Below are 26,883 nucleotides of genomic sequence, written 5' to 3'. Positions count from 1 at the left end.
TATCTCCTGAAACTTGCAAGAAGATGCGCATAAAGACCCGCAGTCTAATTATAACTGTTCAGTTAATTGCAGTGAGAAGATCAAGGCACCTAGAAAAGATGCTTTCAAGAATCTGATCAAGATAACTTAATAAACAAGATTAGAATCATCGTCCACCGTACAGTTATTCGGTAAAGTCCATTTTCTGAGGATAGATAAAATCTTCGTGTCCAGAGTTAGGTGAATTCCCCCTACAGTACAAGTAAGAACTTTAAAATTTACTTGGGGCGATGATGGCGTCAGAATGGGAATCCTCGCATTGGTTCTCCGCCGATATTCGCGTGGTAGAATCCGATAGAGGAGTACGCTAACAACGCCCAATAACAGGAGAACCAGGAGTATAACACCGAGCACGGGCGTGCCCGAGCTTTTTGGCTCCTCTGCTAGTGGTTCGTTGCAATAAGGATGCGAATAGTACCCTCCCGAATGATAGTGACCGTAAGGACCGTAAGGGTTCACTGGGGGATAAGCTACCGGTGGCGGGTAGTATATGTACGGAGGAGGATGAACAGGATGCTGCTGATGGAACCTGGCGTTCTCCCCGTAGGGATCTTCGGCAGAGGGGCCCGTGCGCGGTGGAGATCGACAAGGCGAGTTCGAAGCACACATCTAGGAATCACGTTTTCCTTTGTCAAGATTCCTCGATTCAACAAAAGCCATCTTTCCGCATCAACGGAACGATAATTTTGATGCACAACTGTTCCGAATGTAAGGTTAACAGGGACACCTTCGCTCGACGAGTGTTCAGGGCGCTCCCTTTTCCGAAAACCAGTCCAGTGTACCGAGTGTCTCAATCGAGGAGAATTGTACTTTTCTTTCTTTCGAAACTAGTTATATTTGCTCAATATTCATAGTATATACATGAGCTACAAACAAAAATACTAAAAACTATTTAACATAATAACAACATACTTAAAGATATGATTTTGTGCAAATCAGTCTCTTCATTTTGGTAATTTAACTGGTTTATTTGTCGAAAGCTTATTATTAGGAATTTCAATGACTTAACTTTATATAAAGAAAAATCGATAATTTTCTTTCGAATAATAATTCTAGAAACAATTAATGCATGATATTAGTTCAAATAATTCGTTAAACTACTTGTATTCAATATTACTTTTACTGTTGCCAGTGAAAGTTGAATGATTTAATTTCCTAAATCGAATCGTTCATTTTTAAATGCTTTGGTCGACGCAGTTTGCAATCTTTGCAAAAAAAAACGCCGAATCACGTAAGGCTAATAGCCATTAATTCAGGAGATATTTTAATTTGAATATCGCGTGATGTTCCGCAGTTACCCTCAACTATCTGCAGAATGTATGGTTTACCATAAACGGCTTAGCATTTGTCGAGAATTATAACCCGTATTAGCTAGTTCATTTGAAAATGTATGATTCCATCTCCAAAGGAAAAAAGCACAGCTGATCTTGAAACCATTTAGAAATAAAACCATTTCAGGTGAACCGGAACAAATTGGACCACTTTTTATTTGATGGTAAAAAGAAAATATTTAAACTTTAGAAATTTTTATTATAAATCGATAAGAAATAGACATTTAATGTAAACTTTATCGAAGATAAATAAAAACAAACTTTCTTTAATAAACAAAAACAGAAAAAATCCGATTCGCCTCAAATTCGAAAGTGTTTTTATTACTGCATCTTTGGCAGGCACTATTGTTCGGCTGATTAGGGTAGCCTGCCACAAGTGAAACGCCCTGTGCAAGGTTCAGGTTGTGTAAAAAGCGCATTCGGGTACAGGTTTCACCCCCAACTGTTTTTACAACTCCATTGTATCTCTACGGTCGTATAATTTTCTGGGACAGGGGATGCCACTTTGTAATTCTAATGTCCTGGGTATTCGAGAATTTACGATAGGCCAGTCAGCCCAAAGAAACAGGAAGAAACTCCCAGACTTCCTATTGTTAATTAGAATTCCGTATTTCCGTGACCATAAATAACCAAGCTGGAACGTGTCGCGTGAAAAGAATACAGGAACACTTCGAAGTATACTTTCAAAATTCAAAACCCCAGGTCCCGCTATTAGAGAGTTGTATCACGTAGCGAGAGGACAACGGTAGATATTTTTGTCGTTACATAATTATGCTTGTAGCGAATTAGTAAAAGACCATCCTAACAGAGAAGCATTGCAATGAACACAATTGTAATGTTTGAACACTTTATACCGGTATATATGTATATGTATATACCGGAAACCTATCAATAGTTTTGTCAATGATTGCGTTACGTAAGGCGGGAGCTTCGGGATCCTCTTCGAAATAATAATCCCAAAAGAAATTATTAGATCACGTGATCTGCGATAACTTGTTAGTGCACACGTAAATTTACTACTGTTATTAAAGAATGCTTAGCTATGCATCGCAGAGTCGAAAAACTATGGAACAATTGTTCCTGGGATGTGTTAAGAGATTCTTGTGAGTTTTCAATGCATAAATATCTGTGCTGTAGATGTCGTTAACAGTCATTTCAGTATTGCGAGTCTTTATGCATTTTTTGCAAATGTTGACAAGAGAAACACATGATAGTAAAGAAATTAGTTTAGTTAACGCTTGTTTTATGCAATTGCTGCAGACAATTTATTTTGCTAAAAGATCCATAATCTAGCTGTCTCTGCTACGAGAACTACAGAAACTCGGGATTTCATGTTTCCCAATCTTTTTTGATTCGTAATTTCTTTTGGAAAACGTTTAGAGTTCAACGCCCTTCTTAAAAGTATGGTTTATAACAATAATTATTTTCTATGAACGATAGAAATAACTAAAAACTGAAGTTTAAAAATTTTCTGGGTCGCCTGAGTATCTAACGGTACTAACACCCACATTGAGGAACTATGTCATTTATGTTTGTTGTGAAAAGCAGGATATTGTAATAGCAGTACACAAAAGAAAATTACTTACTCTATGACTGAGATCAATGACATCTTCTTCCAGGGAGACATCGCTGTACATATCGTCCGCAGGATCACAGTTAGACCCTCTGCCTGAGCTGTTGAAACTCCCACTTCGATATAGTTGGCTGCATTAACAATACAAAAATAAGTTGTAACTGGATCAAGAAAACGCAAAGATGCTACAACATTAGACAACGTTACTCTTAAATTATTTAAACGATTTTACCGGTCGACATTTGATTTACTCATTATTATCATAAATAGATAAAGTATCACAATGCAAAATCAAAATTGTCTATACTAATTTTTTGTTATAAATGCATAAAATCTGTAATCTTCATAAAAAACGGAAAAATCTGTTTTATTAACGATCATCATTATAGATGATTAAGATTTCAATTTTCATATAGCATTGTAGCATTTGTTTGTGTTAAAGAAATTGTTTTATAAAAATTTCTCGACGGTAGTCGATACTGCTAACGGATATATTTATCGAGTTTATGTTTCTCAATCAGTCTACATATCCTCGGATACTTTTAAAAGCATAAAAGGAAATGGGATGTGGAAGTGCGTGTGCAGGCAGCCGATACCCACGCTTTAGAAAGTCTGCGGTTGCTTCGTGTTTCGCGAAAGGATCGACTTGAAAATTACCGGTCGAATAAGGACACCCCGAGAGAGATCCCTTTCTGCGAATTACAAATTCTTCGTCGGTGAGTTACATCGAAGCTATTGTTATCCCGTGACGTCAATATGCTGGTCTGTGTGTCGCCACAGAATTTTTAGAAAATTCACCGTCTCGAAGAACACTGTGTTTTTACTAAATATTGGATTGTTCGAAACGTAATTTCGTCGAGTAAAATTTATTCAATTTCTGCCATTAAAAAGCTGGACTTCTACGAACATGAGATTTCAAAGTTACCAGAAAAGTGACACAAATTAAGAAAACAGAGTGGTGACTAAAATGATGGATAATATTTACTATAAATATTAAATTATTGAACATTTGTGAATGCTAAAATATTGAACATTATTGAAAATTAAAATGTAGGATATTACTCAATAGTAAGATATTAAATACTATGGAGTATTGAATATGACCCAATATTAAAATATTACATATTTACAGTAATAATATCAATACTTTTGTCTGCAGTGGAATTTAGCCTTTGCATTGTGACAGCCAAGAAACACTGTCAGGTAAATCGTTAATTATTTAAACCAACAATAATTCAAGTATTAATTGATTCAAGTGTAAATTCATAGTATTTATCATTTTAAAAACTGTATAAGAAAGCTAATCATATAAAGAAGAAAATACATCAAGTTTTTTTGTATGAACGTCGTAGAAGCAAGTAATTCTGTAATTTGACTTGCAATAGATAGGTTACCTAATTTTTAAGTGTATTTTGAACACCGTAAACACAACTCCCGCAGAAATTGCTAATTAGCAATTATGAGTAGGTTTACAAGCCGGAATAACAAATGTTTTCTTTTTTTTAAAGAACGAACCGACTTACGCAACATCTCACACGATACAAGTACTGTTACTATTTATGAAGTCAAACAAGTGATGATTCATTCTTACCTTGCTAATGCATTGGTACTGAGCCTCTTCCTACCGGAACTGAAAACAAAGTAATATGACCGTGAAATCGAAACTGACTATTGCATAATCAAATTCGTTGTATTGATACCATATTTTTGTAAAAACTTATAATAACTTTAATGATACTATGATAAACTACATCACTATGGTAATGTGTATTACGTAAAATATTAAAAAAGAAAGGTTATGTCATTATTATAATGCTTTTACGTAACATTGAACCACAATATTTTTGAAGTACTTCAATCTAAGAGCACCTGCAACAGTTTCGTGACTCGCCCTATACATCGAACACCACGCTTTCTATGAGCATAACAGGTGACCTAATATATGTATAGGAATGGCTGTATACATTAGATCTGCGGTTCTCAGCCAGTTTCGTCGTTGATCGATTTTTTTTAATAAACTAACAGCAAATACTTAGATTTGTGTTATTAATTCAACTTTTATGCTTCAATTATTGTACACGTTATGCGCTGATTGAACTTATGAAAGTAATTTGGTTAAAAATGACCACAGATATAACAGTGATTTTTAAAGAAAATTAAATGGGAACTAAATGCAGAGAAATATATATTTTAAGAACTATTATTAAGTACTATTACAATACTATTATATACTATTTTTATGTACTTTTTGTGTCTAACTTAGACAAATGAGTTTAACATGTCTTTATATAAGTTAACCAAGAAAGTTGAACTTGTATCATATCATTAAATAAAAATAAGTTTATGCATGTTTAAACGAAAGTTTATTTGATAAAGAAGTTAAATAATAATATTTAACTTTTCGAAATGTAGGTGTAACTATTTACGAATAGACAAACTATATTTATCGAAGTTCTATTATTTCTCTAATGTTCTGTTAACTATTAATAAGATTTTTATGCTATTTGTATGATAATTCGCAATATTTCAAAATAATATTTTTTGTATTTATAAATTTGATGTTGCAATGCAGCTGATACAGATTTATGAAACGATTGAGAACCGCTGCGTCCAGGCACATGTCGGGCGACATCTGCCAAAGGCGTAAATGTCGCAACTGACGTCGAACCAAAATTAGGTTTCTATAACCGATACGAATGACCGAAGGAAATAGCTGACGGTCAAAATTCGTTTTACAAGCGGAAGCGGACAGTGGAGCCAAGAAGCGACCGTTGGTGACTGTGAAAGATGAGTAACTCAAGTAACAAGGTGATGCCACGTCTGGGAAGGACAGTCTATTCTTTCTAACCTTCCTTCAAGCACTGATTAATTTTAGAATACAGGTATCTCATGCAGAACGATGTAGCTAGGTTATAAAAGGTAACAAAAACATATCGTTTTTGTTCATAATTACTATTCTTGAGCACATAGTTCAGCAGTTTTTAAATTCCCTTTCAAATTTGACACTTCTCTTAGTGGAAAGATCTTAATTTTGCAAACACTTGCAATTATTCATCCAACTGTATTCCTCCTTTTGTTAGGGTAAGATTTATCTCTAAATTATTTTGGTTGATCAATAATAACATTTCTATTGAACTTGCTTCGTTAAATTTACCTGTTAATCAAATTTTTAAATACTGTGCTATGCTAACAGAATGTTCAATTTCTCTTTCATCTTTAAATGTTACATATTTTTAAGATGCAAATCATTAAATTTTTTTCCAGGAGTCCAAAAGATACCAAGTTCGTAATCTACTTTGTTGGGTGGAATGTATTTATTTTAAACAATTATTTCCCGCAATTAACATTGTTACTTTAGCTTGCTTAATAAATAAAAATGTGGAAATAATACAGCCCAATTGTGAAGTCATCTTATGAGTTCGTCACTTTTATTGATTACGATAAGCTGGTCGTTATTTGTTAATATTACGTAAATAACAGGTATAAATAAATAAAAAACAATTTTTAAAAAATTAGGGAACGATAACGACAATTATATTATTTTATGTTATTTTATTATTGTATCTAATTTTTATATGTCAACAAGAACTTGTCTGTGTACCTGATAAATAATTTCTTGAAACTTTGGTAAACAATAAATAACTATTTCAGGTACACCAGGATTTGATAAGGAATTTTTCGAATTGCGAGCATCGTACAGTTAAAGTTAGTCATCGGAATAACTGGTAGCAGCTCGAAAGGTCTCCGTTTGAGTCACCGAGCATTCAACCTTCAACTGAAGATTCGAAAATGTAAAAGCGCACTGCAACCAGCTTTCTCAGCATATAAGCAATGTTATAAGCATATTTTAATTATCAATTTGCGAATAATTCATTTAATGTTAACCCATTGCCTTAAAATTTATTTTCAAAGAAACTTTCAAAGAAATCAATGTTACTTCTAAAACGAAAATAATGAAGTTTCGGGAACGATTCATCGTAATTATTTGTTATTTTTAGTCTCGTTCGAAACAAAATATTCTCAAGGCTGGTTCAATACACTCTTAAACGAACGTTATGCCGCGAGTAGGTCAATCGCTAGCCACGCTATAAGCCATCTATACCTCTGGCAATAAATGTCAGCGTCGACTTTATTTTTACACTGCTCCGATTGTTACAGTTACTGAAATCACGAAGACTTCCATGGGGAATCATCGAATGAATTCAAGCGCATGTATTTCAGGTTTTCAGAAAAGATTTTACAAATGTTTGTTAGTCATAATTCTTGACATTTGCGTGATTTAACTTTGTATAATTTACAACTTTCAATTTACTTTGTCGTGTCAACGAAATTCACGTGACCCAATCATTGTTACCAGGTCTCACTAATATGTAAGGACACTATGTACACCAAGCTCTAACAACTTCCTTCTACATTGCATAGATACCTGCAAACATCTCCTGCAGTAAAAGGAAATGTTCCAAGTTTCTTGTAGATAACAGCAGATACCTTTCTTCGCAAATTAAACAGGTTCCCTATCTGTTTCAAAGTACTCAAGCAACATGGTGGCCATAACGTATGTACATCGAGCGGTTCAACGAGTGCTATTTTTCCCACGCTAATCTGATCATTACGCCCTAGGTTTCGGAGTTGTTACAAAATCAGTTTCGAACGAAATAGTTTGACTCGAAGTTCGAATATTGAAAAATTAATATTTCAGATTGTAAAGATAATAACTTACCACGGCGGTGTCCGTCTAAGCGACGTTCTGAGCCAAGAATGCCTTCCTATGGTTGAATTTGGACTTCTAGGATTTCTGTATAACATAGATTCAATCGAAAATCAAAATTAATTTATACGAAATCAAGGATCGAAAATACAGACTCAAAAGAACTATTATATTGTTACTGATATCTATAAGAAAGCTTAAAGAAATGTCGTATGTGTATATTTCTATTTTTTATTATTTCTAATATAGAAATATTCAAATATGGTATTGTATTAAGTTTTTGCCTAAAAAATGTAAAAGTTACTTGAAGTCTACAATTATTCGTAGTACTATATTATTTCTACATAAAGCAATAGCACAAAGAGGTGAAACAATGGGTAACCATCTACAAAGGAACAAAAGTATTTAAGATCGAGAAATGGAACGTCGAGCACAATATGTCCTTGCAAGTTATTAGATCATATTTTCTCTTTCCTTGTGAAAGTTTCTCTATGTCTCCTATCAGACGAAGCATCGACTTAATCATGGGAATGGATCTGTTTCGAATGATATTAATATGTAATGTGAGAAAACCGGATTAAACTTCTATATGAAATACTATATGTATATACATATACAGAAGACAAATGAGTTCCTTGTTGAAACAAAATAGTAGGAATAGAATGTAACAATAGAATTTCTGAAAATATTTCAGAATAAAATGAAGCAAGAAAGCTTATGTGTTGTCAGAACATTTGATGGGGGGGGGGGGGGGGGTTGGAGATTTACGCGTGAAATCAATCGATCTACATATTTAAACGGTAGCTTCATCATCTACGCGCTGATAAGATCTACAATATAGATTTCAGAGACTCTTAGAATATCGTCTGAGGGAATCTAATCCACTTTGTTAAGATCTAAGGCTCGTACGCACAATTACAGTTTGAAGTCACAACAATGGACACACTTTTCTCGAAGGAGGTGCTAAACAGAAAATATTGAAAGAGTGGCTTTATGAGTCGAAAAAGACTAGGCACAAGGCATTGATGAGTTATATATGTATATGAACCAAATATTAAACATTAAAAAATTGCCAATTTTTTTATATGAACAGTAAAGATTTCATATCTTTTTTGAAAGCTATTTACATTTTTCCCAAGGAGTTTTTAATGTATAAATGTCACTTTTAAAAGAGTTCTGATCTTTTGTGTAAATAAGCTCGGCTTGTCACAAAATTATACGAATATCGGCGGAATTCATACTCATACGAGGTAATGTCATAAACAATGACATAGCGTAAGCAGAGAGACAGTAAGAACAGTTTTTATAAAAAGAAAATCAACTAGAATAATTAAGAATCCAGTTCATCAATTAAAAAATAAATTATATACTGTAAATATTAGAAGATATCTGTTTTTTACAAACAAAACAAATTAGACTGCTGAAAGATCCAGTTCAAAACTTAAAAGTTGGATCTTATAAAAAATAATTTTGTTAAAGCTACAATACTTGGTTTAGCGTACATGCATAGTTCAACTAACAGGTTTTAAACGTGGAACGAAACTCTCGCTGCACAAAAAACCAACAGGGGGTGCGTTCAAATCCAGTTCGTTCGTCAATGATTAAACCAAAGTTAGAGGATGTGAGACTGCTCAATGCCAAGAAAATGATCTCGAGTACTTAAAGATCCTGTTCTGAAGTTAAGGGCGAGCGCATGTGTATGAGATAGTGGAACTATTTCTGTGCAAAGAAAACGAATTGGAGTGCACGAAGATCCAGTTTCATAGCCGAGGGTTGAACCTGGATGTATTAGAGAACGCGAGACTATTCTACGTAAAAAGAAGTCAAGTGTTGTGGTTAAATATCCAGTTCTTGAATTTATAATTTAACCTAATAGGTATAAAAGGATGTAGAACTGTTTCTATGCATAGAAAACAATCTGGGGTAATTAAGGATCCAATTCGGGAGACAATAATGAATAAGAGATCGCGAAAGTATTTCCGTGTAAAAGGAAAGTAACTACACCCAAATCTGTTTTTAAACGGTAGCCGTGTTCTAAAAACTACCATGTAGAAAAAGACGTCATGTATAGACAAACCATCAAACATAGTATTGCTCTAAATATGTCTAGAAAATTACGATTAATGGATATAATTGTCTTTAAAATTTAAATCAAGTAACATTTTTTATCGTGCTAAATCGTGATAAAAGAAAATCGAATTTATTTATCGAGATTGTGTTAAATCATGGTCGCGGAGAAACAAGATTGTGGGTATATAGTGCTTAACACGTTCTTTATCAGTGTTGCAGATGTGCGACGATCACAATTATGTATTTTGGATAAAGAACCGAAACGAATTCATTTTATGAATGTTACTATTCAACATTGCAACGAGTCAAATAAATATAAGCTAGCAAGCTAGATGGTTAACTTAGCGAACATGTTAACATTCAGTTCCACAGTTAAGGGTTGAACCTGTACGTATAAACGCATATGGTTCTTCACAACTTTTTTACCAATTTGTTTGTTACTGGTTATTTGTTAATAACTTTTGCTGCAGTGTAATTATAAAATCCTGACACATTGCTAACGCAATATAATTTAAAACCTTCCATAAATTATTGATGCAAATTTTTACTGAATAATGTTTATAAATCACTCACGTAATATAAGTAAGTTTTATTATACTTGGAACAACCGAAACGGGACTGTTTCCATGCATAGAAAATAACCTAGAGCACTTAAGTATCTAATTCGGTAGTGAACAATGAATAAGAGATCGCTGAACTATTTCCGCGCAACGGGGAATAACTGTAGCACTTGAAGATCCAGTTCAGCAGTTAAGGGTTGAACGTATCGACAGAGTTAGGCAAAGAGCCGATCGATGCAGCGGAGGCAACGTGCTGGTACAAGTATAGAAGCGTCAACGAACTTACCGCAGGGAATTGGTGCCGGTGGGCGAAGGTGCAGAACTGCTACCACCCGGCGAATCTACCCCGTCGTCGGCATCACCCTCGACGGAACCGAAGGCCTCGTAGCTCTCCTCTTCGACGTTCGTCCTGGCTAGGTTATTCGGGTTGCAACCGTCTGACACGGACGCGTCAGCGTGCTCGGGACTGGCGGAATAGTGGCCGGAGTCCTGCTGGTTCGGGTTCACCAAATTATGCAGATCGACCGACATAGAAAGCGAGGGAGGACCGCTTTCGCTCCATTCGATCGCGCCGGTAGCACCGTTCACGCGAGTTCCACCCTCGTCTTCCGCGTTGTACGACTGCCGGTCACTTGGTAAGATGGCGTCACCATCACGAGCTACGTCACTGTCGGACACGACGACACGCGATGTAACCGCGTTGTTAGCGGACGCGAGATTTACGCCACTCGAACAGGAGCTTACCATCCTTCGTTATCGGCCAGGTTGGTGCCTGAGGAGGAGCTCGTCGCGGCCAACTGGCAATCGGAGACGTTGATTCGAGCGGACCCGATCGCCGGACGCTGAGCGTCACACCGGTAGAACCGGTCGTTACTGAAAAACGTTCTCTAATGAGTCAGAGTTCAGAAACGCCGAAAAAAGAGACGCGACACGGATCGGGACGAGAGGATGCGAGAGACAGACGCAACGTGACCCGTTCGGACGCCTCAACGACACTGCACCATGACTTTTCTTCCGTGAAACACGGTACATACACCGTTCGACCACATAGCTGCGAGTTCTACCATCTTCAAAGTCACAGCGAATCACGTCGTACGATGGTCCCTGTTCCCGGAAAGATCGCCAGGATGTAATTTTCGAAGAATATTGCAACGAAAAGCACGTGTAATACATAAAGTGACATTATAGAACTTTGCTTACACTTGCGGACAAAAATGAAAAAACTACTTTATTGTTAACATTTTAATAACTATACATCTTATTGAATTAAAAGTACATATTATAGTGAAGCATATAACTAATTGTTGAATTAGTGCATGCAACAAATATAAAACATCGATTTGAATTTTTTCTCCGAGATAACTCGATAAGTGCTATGACGATGATATTATTAAGCTTCGTATTATTGTTTTGTAAATGTATATTTTACGATACCACGATGCTATCGATAAAAAGGAGAGAGCCAATCCCATTCGGACTCATACAGCTCGAAATACTAAATGTTCTCCACTTCAGAACATCAAATGCCGTTTAAAATTTTTATGCGCCATGCATGGTTATGGAGATAAAAACATCTTAATATATTAACTGCCAAATATCAATCCCATAAACTCTAACAATATCAAAGCAAATAAAGCAATGAAAGCGAAACCAGGAAATTAAGATTTACCATAGCAACTATTAGTTATCGCATTCCAAATATTCAAGCACGATTTACTTTGTTCAAATATATTACAATAAACAAGAATTTTAAAACCTAGTTAAAAATTAGTGTCAACCATTGATGACCTATGCGGCATTCAACGTGTTAATGCGTCAAGTTACAATTTATCCTTAGAGAAACCATTTTTAGAACTTTTAACCATTAAAATGTACGCTATAAAGGTAAACTTTGCATTTAAGCGATGCAAGATATTTTTGAAATATTATAATATAGTGATAGAGGAAAAATGGGGATAACCATCGAGAGGCGTGTCCGAACAGGAGTCATGACTTAGAGTAAGATATCAACTATGACATTTAATCGAAAAATCTTACCCGTTTGTGGCCATTTTTAAGAGAATATAGTTTAAAGTGTCAAATAATGTCGATGCATTGCCGTGCATGTAATATATTGCCGTGAACAATGTCAAAGATGTTGAAGATCAAATATCGAAGAATTATTAATATTCACAAAAAATAAGATAAGATAATACTTATGCTAGTAGTGTCTGATATTTTGCTTCGAATGTTGCATTTTTGACGATATGTTTAAATTCAACAATTTAAAAAACTAAGAATACTAACTCTCATAAGAATCGTACGAAGTTGTGAATTCTGGCCAACTATTTGGGAAAAGGTACCACTGTGTGCCATTGTTCAGTTTGAGACACGGTGAGCACTAGATAAACATCTGTTTCAGAGGCTCTTGAGATCTCTGTCTCTCTGTGTAAAGTACCGACCAGTTTTGGTTTCCGCGCTGTAACTCGAGCTGGGATCGGTTGAAAACATCTTGTACCATAACCATTCTATGGTATTTCAAGTATATGTCTATATGATCCACGCCATGAATATTGTTTACGAAATCTCTCACTCTAATAATTTATTACTTTATCAATACCTTTTGCCTTTAGTTTAGCGTATTAATGTCTCTACATCGTTCATAAATGCTACAGGAGTTCCATTTGATCTTTTCATTCACTTTGTGCGAATATTCTACCGTCGAAAGTGTATTTTTCTATCAAATTTCAGCTTCTGTGATCCTTGATGATCGAGCTTCGCGGGATATTGTGATACACGAATGTTTATGTTTCTTGTCTCTCATCTCCTGTATCAATTGCTCTCGGTCACTTTCATAAGTCGCATACGAGCCGATCAACCAAAATTGTAACACAACTAGACGAGCGATAGTATGGATTACAGATGGAATAACTGATTATTTAAAACCGAAATATAATAATAATCAAATAATAAATTTACCCCTTAAATTTGTTAAAGTTCTATTTAGCAATAAATTACGTGTATGCATTGAAGCTGGTGATGATACTAGATGTTTTGTGTTGAGAAAAACCAGTGAAAAATTGTATGTAGCACAAGGAGTAGACAATTATCTCTACTTCGCACAACTGTGATTTTGGAGGTGCGTGATAAAGAATTTGATAATAATTGTGTGATTAAATTGTGTTATACCAAGTATCGAAAAGTTTTGCGGAGATTCAAACGAGTTTTACTCTCGTCATGCGACGTGACTTGTCACCGCAGCAAAATGATACAGGATTATTTGAAGTATTGTACAATAGACTGAAAACTATAAAGTGGCCAGCAAAAAGTACCGATTTAAACCCAATAGAAAATTGAATTTAGAGAATTGAATCAATGCAAAGCAGATCGTCTCTATGTAAACTTGTAATGGTCAAATACTTTTTTCCAAATATCATTTTCTACATTTACATTTTTTCAAGGATGTAAACTAAAATGTTAATTATGTTTCGTGTATTTATTCAGTATATCTTTAATTATAAGTTAGCAAGAGTTTTATATATATATAGCAGCACATTAGGTGCAAATCATTTCGTTATTTTACATCAAGTCGTTAGTATTGCTTCTGATCAAATACTAATTGTCAGTTAGTCGCGGTATATATAGTTATGTCAGGGATAGTAATTTATTTTGGGATTATTGCTTAAAATAATGGTACCTAGCACCGATATACATAACTTTTCATCTATGTAGAATTAAAAGACATAAAATACAATTAACAAAATAAAAGAATACCATTTTAAAAAATTAGAAATTGCACTGTTTCTGCTCCGAGAGAGTTTAACCCGAGAACTTCTTTCGCTGAAAGATGTTAGTCCTTTCAATCGATTCAACGCATAAAAATTCCAAATCAATATGTGCAACGGTTTCGGAGAAACCAGCTTGTAACACTTTACGTGAGACACTTTGTATGTCATAAATAACTTCTAATAAGAAGGTGGAAATCGTTATTCTTAAACGTGATTGTGGAAATTAATAGATAGTAAAATGTTTCGCAGCCCTAATTGACCGAACTGGAAATTGACGAACTTAAAAACGTCATCATGTTTAAAATCAAGATGTGACAAATAACATTATGTTTTTCCATTGAAATTTCAGTGTATAATTATCCCAATTTTCCTGCACTGAATACAAGTTCTCTAAAATCCAAAAATTACATGCTTAAATACGCTTGAAAGTAGCAATAATGGAGAAAGCTTACAAAATCAGGGCACCGAATAGAGAAAAGCTTAAAAAAGGGGGTTACGGGTCAGAAATGTTTCGATACCTATCGATTAAGTGGTAATTGGAATTTTTCATTTTTTCCAGTAGCGCGTGTATTATGTATAGCCGCTTATTTCTTTTTCAGGCCCAGGTACGGAATAACGTGTACAGCCCTGAGTCCAGCGGCGTCTATAGGACACGCTTGTCCGTGGTCTACTTTACGACCGCACTATATCGTTTCCGCAAACTGCACAGAACTTCTAGCGTGATTTATCCCCGTAAAAATACGGTACCTCGGACAACTATGTGTTAGGTGGTCTACCGTGGATGTAATTTAATGAATATGCAATGCCGCGCGAGATCACAGACGAAGAAAAGCGTGAGAACCAACTGCAGGAGTCATGGTACAGTGATTCAGACTTTAGCAATATGAGAAAACTAGAATGAACTTTGTTACTTCGTACCATCTTCCCGCAAGATAACGTATATTTTTTTTGTCCGTGTAAGCAGGATTCCGCCGCATTACTCACCTCTCATTGTATTTGAATAATTGAAATGAAAATCCTATTTTTACTTGATTATATGGTGAACGCAAGCAACTCTGCATTGATCGGGGTTCCTATGTGACGCGTTTCCATCGTTGCTACATTGACAAGAGATATGTATCGAATGCCCGTTGATCGATCTACCAACCATTTGCGTACGCTAAATATTTGATAAAAAATAGTATCTAATTTTGTTATTACAGTCATTCACTGAGCTATTGACACCTGGATGATAGCATCGAGTCTAAATACATATTGTTATAAAATTTTCAGAGTGAGTCTACAAAGCATGTCACCGAAATTATTCATTAATTACTTGTTACATGAAGAAAGAACTCAAACAAAAATATTATAGTAACATAGAGGGACGGCGACACAATGTAATGATTATTTTTTTCCTACATTACTTTTCTATTGAGATTTAAAGATCACTTTAAGTTTTTGTATTATTCATGATAAAATTCCAAAACGACGTTCTATATGTGTTAGAACAAAAAAGGTGTCACCGTCAATTTATATATGCATGTCCATATCAACCAAAGATCTTCGCATAATTACCAAACAGTATATTAAGTACCCCAAAAATGTTTTATGGTTTTTTGTGTGAAAAGTTTGAGAAACCAATTCAAATTTTACATCGTTCTTTCATACGTCCTCATACTCATGTTGTCTTTTTATACCACCATAAAATTTCCAAGAAATACGACTAACAAAAATCGGCAAAAGCTTTTCGCAGTAGCTGATAGTACATTGCCTTTATGATCGGCAGGATGGATGTCTTTCCTCTCCGCTTTTCGGTATGTAAATGAACACACGAGCCATGGTTTGAATACAAAGACCTTTATTACCATTATTACGACTAGTTACGAGAATTACCCATAGGATAGACAGCGTTTCGGTTTCCAGGTACTTGTCACTCGGAACGGAATGCATAGATGCGTTTCGAATCGCCGGGAGATTCCAGTACGCTATTTAGAGCAAGCTCGAAAGTGTGGACGAGGGATATACTTGACGTTCAGAAGACTAGAACACTTTAACCTTAATTACGACGATACGAGACCGCACCGAGCTCGTCATTATACGGACCATACGAAAGTGATGTACCTTCACAAATTTGCTTAACTTGTGTATTATAATATATCCGTTTCGAACGTGATCATCGTCGGATTTAACGTTCAACGCTTTTCATCTCCGATATATAATTGTCTTTTTACAATAACGTACACGTACATACTATATTATTAGAGATATCACTTACATTTTTCAAAAGAAAGTAACACGTATACACATATTCGTATGTATATATATATATATATATACAATATCACATCTTGGTATTCGTCAAACATGAGCTAGATTCGCCTAGAACCTAAACTATTGCATGTTGCCCGTCGACCAATCATATTGCGCGACTCAGCATTATTATACACAACATATGCTTGGGGAATACTAATCAGCACGTTACCTACCGGCAATTATTTAATAGTTTTCAAAACTCTGAGAAACACAGACAAGGATCTCTTGATAAAACAGCTTCCCAATAGCGTAACCTCCTCCATTCTTTCATTGAAAATCCTATTAGTGCACTTCCGGTAAGTAAAGTGTTAAAAAATGGTAATCCGTATCTGGTACAAGGGGTTAGGATACTGTGGAAGGCAAAATAGACTTCCTATGAGAATTGCGAAACAAGTAAACACGCAGTTAATGCGTATTTTTGTACTACGTTTAATTATAGTAGAAACTATAACAAATAATAAGGAACACGGTTCCAGATTTTGTGAGGATTTCCACCAAGACTTAAATGAATTCTCTAAGCAAGGCCATTATCTAATTTTTGGAAAATTTACTGAAGTTTCAATATTTAGTGTTAGTAGTTTCGACGAAGATTCTGCTTGGTATTTATATTTCGTAATACAATATTTATAAATAACATTGAAGAACGTTGTTTCGGGAAACAACCATTTTCATACCTAAATAAATTATTGATATTATTCAAGTTCATACTGATAATTAATGCGTACCAATGCAACTATAGTGCTCCCTCGAACAACGCGGGGATTAGGATGCCGACTGTCCGCGTAGATGGAAATCCGCGTAGTTCAGAACCACCCTCCACCTCTAAAAAAATCTGAAATACATTTACATTCTTTCAATGCATGTGCATATATTTGCATTTATATGTGTATAAACGTGTACTTGTCTTATTCAAACATATATTATATTATGTACATAAATGTACACAGTTGAACACAAATATATTTGGCTATTATAAATGTTAAGGAAAATTCGCGCAGAATTTTAGATTTACAAACTGCAAAGTAAATTAGTATCTATTTTGAATGAAATTAGTTTGTTTTGTACATATGCTATAGTAAAATAAACTAATAAGTGTTCATTAAAATAGATTTCGAGTTGTTATTTATTTGATAATATATATAACTCTATAAAAAATTGGTTCGCTACCCAAAGTGACTGAATATTTTTGTATATGTATATATATTACTTACCTCAGACGAGAGTCTGAGACTATATACTTTTATTTACTAGGATACTGAAAATTGTACAGATGTGCTCAGTATGTAAATTACTCAAAATAAATGTCAATCCCGCGTTATCTAAGGGAGCACTGTATTTGAAAATTTTAATATACAATCCCACTAGTTTCTCATTGCATTTTTCCAATTCATCTTAGAAGCTCACTGAAGGATTCAACATCAAAGTTATTATAAGTATACAGGTACACGCATATGTTTCCGGTTCTGTATTTGAAAAGCCTTTCGAATTTCAATTGTACAAATTAGTGTTCGAGTCAAAAATTTTTTAGTCAATTTTTTGAGATTCCACGTTACCCTAACCCGTTGAATAGAACTAAAATAATACAAATAATATGTTCTTTTTAATTTTCGCTCGACACAGTTTCAGAATGTTCCTAACGATTCGCGGAGGAAGAGTAGGATGTTCGTCGCATTGCTGGACGAACGTTGACTGACGTTGACTCACCTTGAATCGAACGATGGACAGGTAGTCCTGGAGAAGTGCATCGAAATTATGCTCACCGATGCACACGGAGACTACGTTATTCCGGTAGGAACAATCGGACACTAAAGTAAACACCTGTGCACACCAGAGACCCGCGGTCAGGTTGCTCGATGCGCGTACGAGATCATTCACTACAAAAATGTCCGTGTCCTTTCAAGGGGTATGCCCACGAAAACGATGATTGGACGAGTAATACCGTATCCGAGACGAGGAACGCGAAGACACACAACCGTACCGTGGCAATCGCGAGCAGACTGGAGCAGACTAAACGAAAGCACAACCGAATCGTAACGCGAAAACGAACGAAACAATCAGCCGAGAGGAGCCATGGCAGGTACGCATGCGCAACGGGACAGGAATGTCGTGAATACACGATACGTTTACTACACCTACATACAGATACAACTAAACGTTACGGTCGTACCCGCAGGTACGAGAAAGCACCAGTGTTTCTCAATCTACGGGATTCGAACTCCTTAAACCGGTTAAAGAGTTATTCGTTTCAGAGTTGGGCATTGATTCACTAGAATTTCGAATTTCCTTCATCGATTAATCAATCGAGTGGGCTAGTAGAACATCGCGTCAATTTGAGCAATCTTTGGAATTTATCGTAGATTATCGAACAGAAATATTAATCGGAATCGTCGATCGCCGATTAAAAATATTAATTGTTCATCATTGACTGCTAGTTTTGAATCGAAAGTGAATTGAAATTCCTCTCGTTGTACACTCTGCGACAACACCATATGATGCTACATAGAATCATAACAATTTATGTTATGGAAAGTAATTTGTGCTTCTTGTATCCATAAACAACGTTATCGTTTACACAATGAGAAGTTATTTGTCAGTAAATTGTGATGTATTTATATAAAAATTATAATAATAAAACTAGTAGCGAAAATACCTACTTTAAGTCGTGACAAAACTATGAGACATAAGATGTTACTTATAAAATCTGAATGCAATTATTTATATTTATTGTACATTGACAGTGTGTATAACCACTTTTATTTTTCGTAGCTCTAACAGTTCTTTGAATATAGCTTAATGCTATCTTTATAATGATTTCCTGTTCTAAACACTTAATTGAGTCACTTTTCTATTTTTTTACTTCCACAATTGGTTTTAATAGTTTTGTTTTCTTTAAAGCTGCGATACCGTGTTGAAAAATAAATTTTGGTGTGAATGTAACATGCACATATTTTTATAGTTATTTGATGCTTTCTACATTTATTCCATTTATTTTTGTATGAATAATCTTTATTTGTAATATCATAACGATTTATTTGTCTCACTTGAACTGCGGCTTCCTAATTTTTAAACCATGAAAGTAATAATTTCAATCATCATATTTATTTATATTAAGACTTTTCTCCTTGGAAAGAGACAAACTTTTCCCCTTTTACACGACTAAGTTCGATGAACTACAAAGCACTTATTCATGGTACCTTGTTATTATCATTTTTATTATAAACAGTTCACAGGTTTTTAATTTATAGAATTCTGCTGTTATCTGCTGCAATATTAACGCAAAATTTAATGCATACGTTAAGAAGGTTATTTATCCCCGCAAAGTTGCCGCTTTTCAATGACCGCCGAATTTTTTCAAATCAAATTCGCCCTATATTTCAAATTGTTAAACGCGACAATTTTTTTCTAATATTTCGGAAATTTTTATTAGTAGAAAGTTTTTATTCTTTAAAATACATTTATCACGTCTACTTTATTTGAACTTAATTATTTTGTAATATTTTATATGAAAGAGGAATAAAACGGGTTCTCTATTATTAATACAATTATGCGTTCTAAATTAGCCATTTCAATCGAAATCTCTTCCCATTCTGTTCAATTTATCCTATGAACAATTCTTATCTGGCTTCATAAGTTTCACATATATTAATTACGCCTCAGTGCTGAAGAAAGTATACTTAAGTAAGGTATGACGTATAGTACATAAGGCTCCCATATAGCGTAGGCTTGTATGGTTTTATAGAATAATGCCTCATACAGTATTGCCGCGATATGTACACTATTGTCTGAAAATACATCATCGAAATATTTTTCACCTAGTATGATATTAATATATAAATATCATCCATTCGACCTTTTTATTGATTTATAATGCTATGTTACAAATATTATGTTATTGCTGAGTAGCGTCAGCAATATTAATTAATAGATGACGTTGCTGTTTTGTTCTTTCTGTTTGTCTCTTTTATCGCGGTATATATAGTTATTTCCGATTTAAGTTAACCATTTACATTTATTTTAAGAAGTTTGTGTAACTTATAACTGATAAAGAATTTCAACGATACTGATTTTGAAAAATGATTTTTTAATCGTATTAGTTTATCATTAATCCAATCAAAATTAAATAGTTAATTTAATTTTCGATCCATACTTACTTGAGCTAACTAGGACTATACATCGACTAAATTAAATATTTAATCGATAATTGCATTAAATATTGCCCAATTCCGAGCCACTTTAACCGGTCAGAGAGTATATCATATTTTTCCTTACATTTTCTGACTTATCGACTCACCATTGATCTACCATGCAGTTCTAGCTGAGCAAAAACAACAAAAGTAAAGTATTCATAATTTGTTTATTTAAACAAATTTTTTAAACTATTCGAAATATTTATTTCTGGAATCGGAATAGTAATGCAAGTAACAAATAAAAAATAACCACAAAATGCAAATAACATTATACAAATAACAGATAAATAAGTAATTAAAAATACTGACAAAAATAGTTTTGCTCAGTTAGAGTCGCATTCCGAATCACTTTTCGTTATATCTCGAGCGAGATTTACGTCTCCGGGAGCAACGAAACACAGAAAACAATTACTCCGGCAAATCTTCGCCGATTCCTAAAACCATATGTACGAATAATATCTTTGTTAAAAATATGAATTATGCATTTTGTTTTACGTTTCTCATTTTACGGCGTGCCGACACTCTCGGAGCTTTTCTTATAGACCTCTTTGTAAACCAGTTCCTGCATTTGCATCCTGAGCAGCATTCTTCTATCGGCGGGTAGTGTTCTTATGTGGGGTAACAGACTCATAAGGAAATAGTAATTATCATCAAAACGGTTGCCTTCCAAGGGGTCTACCGTGAGACCAATGCCAGTGTCATGGTCGCCCATCAACACCTGCTCGGGTGAGATGTTCTGCAACATCATCTCGTTTTCCGTCAGGTTGTCGGAAACACTTTGAAACTCGAGATTGTCGAAATTCTCCTCGGGCTCTTGTTTCACATCTATGTGATTAACACTGTCGATTTTCAATCCGTTATCGCTACTTATCGACAGTAAATGATTCGGAATTGTACCTCGTTCCTCCGCTTTTCTATTCGACATTGAAGAACCATTTTGCAGCAACATTCCTTCGGTTTCACCCTCGCTGGCAATGCGATCGTCATCCTGGCAAGAATTGCTTCGTTCCCAGATCGGTGGCCGGGGTAACATCTGTTCTTTCAAGAACTGCAAACTTTTGAAGTGAATCCATACCGGCCGATTCCGGTGGAATTTACTTTTTCGATACACTTGATCCTTTTTCAATTCGGCACGGAACGTATCTCGCAAGCCTTTCCACTTTGCTTTTAACACCGGCTCTGAAAAAGAATTGGAAGCATTCAATTTAGCGAGTACGGTGTTCAGGAAACTTTTTACTGCTTCTCGTTGATCGTGGGATCTAAATTATTCCTTGAGATATTATTTACAAAGCGTAATTAGGAATGAATATGAACGATCGGCAATTCGAACGACAAATATCGCAAAGAGCGGAAGCTTTCCACACACGCGACCGTCGGAATTTATTGACGGTGCTCACGCACATGCGTTTCGACTTAAACAGTACTTGCACTCGCAATTTAAATCTTCTTGTGGAATCACACTGTAAATAGTAACAAATAGTAAGTTATCCAGCAGTTTTTGGAACGAGGTTTTCTATAATTTTAAGAATCTTGTATTAAATTGAATACGTAAACTTAATTGAAACGTACCGTTTTCGATAAGGTGTCATCGCGGAAAAGTGAGGTTAACTTGTGCGAGTAACAGCATAGGAAACTATGGTACCAAGACAAGTAGTATTAACACTTCAACGAAATTCGCTGTTTTTTCCAATTAGTAATGAAGAATATTCTTAATTAAAGGATTAAGATAGTGACAAATTTCAAATTTGTGTTTGACTTGTATCCTCGAAGATAAGTAGTAAAATCGAGATTTTAATACAAATTAATTTTCGAGACACAGAACCGGAAGTTTATGTTATGGACTTTAAATTTTAAAGTTCTCTTTGATCAAATGACACTTAGGAAAACAATATACAAGATTTTGGAGTTGTCCTTACAAGATATACATTTCAAAACAACTACACCGTATGGAAGTGTCTAAAGACAGTAGTAAAATTCATATCAATAGTGTGTTTACTGTTGTGACATCCATAGACAGTCAGTTTATTCTTTAATACCTTAACCCTTTAATTAAGGTATTTCTAACACAATTTATAGTTGTGTAATGACCGTCACCGTCTTAGACATAGTTCAATGAAAAATTATAACAGATAAGTGTCGCGGTAACAAACAGCAACGATGTTCATTGCTAAGAATGACAAAAAGAAACGTTGGTGTTGCAGTGAAACGTGAAAACGCGCGCGCGAATCACATAGAGCAGAAACGATTTCATCAATGCACCTACTAGGCAACTTGAATATCGATGCAATCTCCATCCAAACGCGGTTTGTCACCTCGCGATTGTGATAAGAGATATGCCTTTGATTCCAAAGCGCTGGCCGCTTATAAACCTCGGTGATTAGCCGATTCGCGTCCATCTTCACCTCGTCCCTCATATCTACCGGAGAGCAAAGCAGCAATATTTATTTTTCTTTGGAATAATAACAGGAGAAAAAACACTGTATTAGCTTGTCAACCCGATGGGAACAAAGTACGGGCGAATACTAGCGCTGGAATAGCGATTAGCGCGCAGGACGCTCTCGGGTAACGATCGATTCGCGTTTCGCCCTCATCTTGCCCTTGCTAGCGCGAGCAACATCATCTTTCCTTCCAGAAAATCACTGGCTTACCATTCGCCCGTCGACTTATAGTTTTCTCAATGTACAATGCGATAAAAACAATGAGTAATATTGTCCTTACAAATGTACATGCATAATAGGTGAGAAAAAATAGATAGGCTTTCCAAGCAATGTTTTCGTTGATACACGATAAATATTAAGTTATTGCATGTTACGTTTTTTGTTAAATTTACTTGACATTTTTATCAAAGTATTAGTATGATAGAAGATCAAGGTACAAATAGCTTCGAATTCACTGTAACCTCCTGCTGAGCTGTACACATTATTTTTTATTTTTGTAACTAATGGAAGTTATATGTATGAAATGTTCACAGCATAGATTTCAGATGGCGATGACAAATGGTTTCGAATTAATAGCTCAAGGTGCCGAAGCTCGCGTATACAAAGGTGTTTATTTGGGAAAGTCGACATTACTTAAAGAACGATTTGAAAAGAAATATAGACATACTGATTTGGATGTCCGATTAACAAAAGATCGAATAAGGGCAGAATGCCGCGCTATGGTTCGCGCGAAAACCGCTGGTAAGATCATATGTTTCAATGAGTAGTACGCATAAAATACTTCTGAATATCAAATATAAATGAAAATAAATAATAGATTTTTTATGCTTAATCTTTTACTTGTACAAACTGGTAAATATTGAAAAATTTTTATTTTAATGGCTCAAGTATTTGTTTTACTTTAATGGAGAAACTCTCAGACTTTTTGATATATTTAACAGAATTCGAGATCATGCAATAATCTAAATCCGGTGTCAGCAATTGTAACTGTATTTCCTTTATAACAGGCAATCATTCCAACTAATTCGTATGTCGCAACACTCCACTACCATGAGTGAAGCCCGGGTTAGTAGTATCAATGCTTGTAAATAACCCATTGCTACTACAAGCAGTTCGAACATTTATCGAAATCTTAAATTTCTTGTTGATGTACTCGTCAAAATTCATTAAAAACTTTGTATAAAATATATATTATTTTTTATGCATACGAAACCGTATATGTACTTAAAAAATCGTTAATAGAAGTTTTCACTTGCCTTTATAGATATGGCCCGATATCACTTTCTTATAAGCTTATGTACGCTCATTTTTGTCTTCAGGGGTTGTTACGCCGGCCATATACTTCGTACAATTGGAACGTCGATGTATTTACATGGAGTATATAGACAATGCAATGGTATTAAAAGATTACATAGAGAAAAGTGTTTTGAAAGGTGTGAACGTTGAACACTTTAAGTTCATAACACGAGGCGTGGGAATGCTTGTTGCTAGATTACATAATAAAAACATTATCCATGGAGATTTAACGACATCGAATATACTGTTGAAGAATATTGACGAAGAATTGAATGTGCAAAAAGATGTTGGTATGAAAACAGCGTTTTACAATTATTTTCACTTTATATTGTTCGATTTACAGATCTTCAAATTTTTGTTCAATGATATGAAAATCTTTAGAGGTCTAAATATTAATATTATTATAACTTTTCGTTATTTTTTGTAGGCACAAACAATTTTGTCATGATAGATTTTGGATTAGCTCGTGTTGACTCGAGTTTGGAGGATAAAGCCGTTGACTTGTACGTACTTGAACGGTCGTTGCTCAGCGCACATTCAGAAATACCATCATTATTTTCGGAAATATTTGAAACGTATCAAAAATACTATGCAAATAAAAAACAGTGCAACGAGGTCGTTTCCAAATACAAGGATGTACAAATGCGAGGTCGAAAGCGATTAATGGTTGGATGATCCTGCTATCTCTGTCTGAATGTATTAAACATATTTTATTAACATGTTTTTAATAACTTATACATGTAAATACAGTTAAATAAATCGTTACACAATAGTGGACATGGAAATTGCACGTTAGCTATATATCTTGCAATATTATTACATCAGTTTATACGGAATTATTAAAAAACCGTACTAAAGGAATTAATGCATTTTTTGTAGCTGCAACATATACACAAGAACTTTTAAGAGATACTGCAATTTTATTGGCCACTACTGTATATGGGAATAAAATAACTATATGTACATAGATAAAAATTCCTTCTAAAATTGTTGATCATATTTTGTAATACTTTTTATACCAATCCTTTTCTAAATAAACAGTTTCTACCGAAATGCAATATATATATATATATATATATATATATAAAGTCACTGTAATACTTAAAGTCTACATTATTTATAATTGCCTTGTTCCTGTCAAAGCAATGACTGGATTTATCAACTAGATGTCATTAAATATTTCGATAGTGGAAAAAATATTTAGCATAAAATTTTTATTAATAACATGCAAAATGTTCAACCTGATTGAATATTGAGCAATTTAAGTATTTAAAATGTTTATTTATATTAATTATCTGTATACGGTTTATAATCTGATTTGGCATATATAATATGTAATCAGTTCTACTAATAGTTTACCACGCTCACATAAATCATCCCATTTGACCTAAGAATATATATGTAAAACAAAACAAAAAAAGATTAAAATATTCCATAAATATTCGCAAAACAATATTGTCCCAAGAGATAAACAGTATTTAAAATCTTGAATATAATGCATTCTAGTGGTAAATGACTTTTAAATGAAAAATTATCACTGTATGATGGTATTTAACCACATACTGCAAATTACATTAGCATATACTTCACAAACTGAAAATTATAAGCCACATTTATCAAATGTGCTGAAAATTTGAATGTATCCTAGAAATGTTTTCCAATGTATTTGTGTTCTTTTCAGTCAGGTTAGCATTGGCATGTTGAAAATTATCAGTCAAAATGCAATCCTGTATATATTATAATCCAAGTAACCTATAAACAGAAACTTTGTTATAAAAATTGTAAAACATTACTTATTGAAATTTAAAATAATTATTATATTAAATATTACCAAAAATCCAGCAAACGATGTCATAAAACCTTCTTTCGTTAATTCCCATACTCCGCCGAATTCTTCTTCGTCTATTTGTTGAAAATTGCTAAAGTACAGGTATGTTACCCCTGCATTAACTAGTACAAATCTGAAATTTGTAAATAAAATAGAAAATAAATATAGGAACAGACAGTGTCGTGTCCAGCTATGAAGTTAACTGTTTTTGTAAGGCAAGATAACACTACAACTTACAATAACAGAGCTATGAAACCTTTTAAAGGTATAAGGCCCCATCCTATACCGAGTATAATCCCAGTTGCTTGCCTGGCCCAATATATAACGTCAAGAAATTCTTCCTACAGTATAAATAAATAAGTAAACTTATGATCTTGTATAAGAACACTATGAATTGAAGTATGGTTATGTTTACTTTGTCCGGCCATTCGGAATTCGCTGTTATCGCACGTGTCCAAACGCTTAATTCACATTTACCACTATTTCCGATCTTCTCCGATTTTGAACGCGACATTTCTGGACCCTCTCAACTTAAAAACATGAATTGCACAAAAAAGTTCATTAACATCTCCCACGTACGAGGTGCTATACACGGTTGATTTCCTTAAACCTACAGTATTTCACTACAATACTTCTTCCAACTCATGAATTATGGAAATGTGCTATGTGCTAGATTCCATAAAATTTTTCACGCACGCGCACCAAATTAAACTTGACATGACTCGTGACTCGCGGCACTTTTCCAATGCTTATTCGAACTTTCAACGTAATTCACTGATTAGAGTTTATCA

The 26,883-nt window shown here is 34.5% G+C and overlaps 4 protein-coding genes and 1 long non-coding RNA gene across 7 annotated transcripts in view; 2 read left to right on the top strand and 3 right to left on the bottom strand.

Annotated features, from left to right (window-relative positions):
- The window catches only part of Nuf (rab11 family-interacting protein nuf), a 28,887-nt gene extending 10,699 nt beyond the window's left edge, over positions 1-18,188 (bottom strand). Inside the window, exons 1-6 of the mRNA XM_078193521.1 lie at positions 18,048-18,188; positions 11,026-11,154; positions 10,568-10,948; positions 7,664-7,738; positions 4,535-4,573; positions 2,957-3,074 (exon numbers count right to left, since the gene is read on the bottom strand). Of these exons, the coding sequence (XP_078049647.1) occupies positions 2,957-3,074; positions 4,535-4,573; positions 7,664-7,738; positions 10,568-10,948; positions 11,026-11,154; positions 18,048-18,088 (783 nt within the window). The 5' untranslated portion in view covers positions 18,089-18,188. The remainder of the gene's footprint in view (positions 1-2,956; positions 3,075-4,534; positions 4,574-7,663; positions 7,739-10,567; positions 10,949-11,025; positions 11,155-18,047) is intronic.
- On the top strand, positions 5,775-7,828 carry LOC144476495 (uncharacterized). The gene is made up of 3 exons (XR_013495039.1): positions 5,775-6,024; positions 6,208-6,423; positions 6,595-7,828. It is a non-coding gene; the product is annotated as an uncharacterized LOC144476495 (long non-coding RNA).
- LOC144476490 (uncharacterized) lies at positions 15,872-23,044 on the bottom strand. The gene is made up of 3 exons (XM_078193523.1): positions 22,794-23,044; positions 17,555-21,709; positions 15,872-17,175 (listed from the first exon to the last, which is right to left on the bottom strand). The coding sequence occupies exons 1-2, from the start codon at positions 22,942-22,944 to the stop codon at positions 21,036-21,038; spliced, it is 825 nt and encodes a 274-aa protein (XP_078049649.1). The 5' UTR covers positions 22,945-23,044; the 3' UTR covers positions 15,872-17,175; positions 17,555-21,035.
- Positions 18,289-25,295, top strand: Prpk (TP53 regulating kinase). Of its 3 annotated transcripts, none has more exons than XM_078193526.1 (4): positions 18,289-18,420; positions 23,502-23,709; positions 24,288-24,554; positions 24,692-25,295. In XM_078193526.1, the coding sequence occupies exons 2-4, from the start codon at positions 23,514-23,516 to the stop codon at positions 24,937-24,939; spliced, it is 711 nt and encodes a 236-aa protein (XP_078049652.1). In that variant the 5' UTR covers positions 18,289-18,420; positions 23,502-23,513; the 3' UTR covers positions 24,940-25,295. The 3 variants fall into 3 exon arrangements, with proteins under 3 accessions (XP_078049652.1, XP_078049651.1, XP_078049650.1); XM_078193525.1 differs by lacking the exon at positions 18,289-18,420 and adding an exon at positions 21,758-22,009 and having other exon boundaries at positions 23,507-23,709; XM_078193524.1 differs by lacking the exon at positions 18,289-18,420 and adding an exon at positions 21,759-22,009 and having other exon boundaries at positions 24,692-25,294.
- Positions 25,296-25,524: 229 nt separating this feature from the next.
- On the bottom strand, positions 25,525-26,747 carry LOC144476493 (GEL complex subunit OPTI). Its single transcript, XM_078193529.1, has 4 exons — positions 26,508-26,747; positions 26,330-26,433; positions 26,096-26,225; positions 25,525-26,016 (listed from the first exon to the last, which is right to left on the bottom strand). Exons 1-4 carry the CDS (start codon positions 26,604-26,606, stop codon positions 25,975-25,977), a joined length of 375 nt encoding a protein of 124 aa, XP_078049655.1. The 5' UTR covers positions 26,607-26,747; the 3' UTR covers positions 25,525-25,974.
- Between the last annotated feature and the right edge of the window lie 136 nt (positions 26,748-26,883).

Source organism: Augochlora pura, chromosome 10 (assembly GCF_028453695.1).
Source record: "Augochlora pura isolate Apur16 chromosome 10, APUR_v2.2.1, whole genome shotgun sequence".
Lineage (NCBI taxonomy): Eukaryota > Metazoa > Arthropoda > Insecta > Hymenoptera > Halictidae > Augochlora > Augochlora pura.
The sequence above is the reverse complement of the archived record's forward strand: the minus strand, read 5'-3'. Positions and strand labels throughout refer to the sequence as shown.

Bases quoted from the DNA above. Each gene is read 5' to 3' on its own strand.
- LOC144476490 (XM_078193523.1), bottom strand. From the start codon at position 22,944: ATGAGGGACGAGGTGAAGATGGACGCGAATCGGCTAATCACCGAGGTT. The intron at 21,710-22,793 runs GTAGGTGCATTG...ATTCTTTTTCAG, and splicing joins ATCGATATTCAAGTTGCCTA to AGCCGGTGTTAAAAGCAAAG.
- Prpk (XM_078193526.1), top strand. From the start codon at position 23,514: ATGGCGATGACAAATGGTTTCGAATTAATAGCTCAAGGTGCCGAAGCT. The intron at 23,710-24,287 runs GTAAGATCATAT...TTTTGTCTTCAG, and splicing joins GGTTCGCGCGAAAACCGCTG to GGGTTGTTACGCCGGCCATA. The intron at 24,555-24,691 runs GTATGAAAACAG...TATTTTTTGTAG, and splicing joins GAATGTGCAAAAAGATGTTG to GCACAAACAATTTTGTCATG.
- LOC144476493 (XM_078193529.1), bottom strand. From the start codon at position 26,606: ATGTCGCGTTCAAAATCGGAGAAGATCGGAAATAGTGGTAAATGTGAA. The intron at 26,434-26,507 runs GTAAACATAACC...TTTATACTGTAG, and splicing joins ATTCCGAATGGCCGGACAAA to GAAGAATTTCTTGACGTTAT. The intron at 26,017-26,095 runs GTAATATTTAAT...TTCTGTTTATAG, and splicing joins CATCGTTTGCTGGATTTTTG to GTTACTTGGATTATAATATA.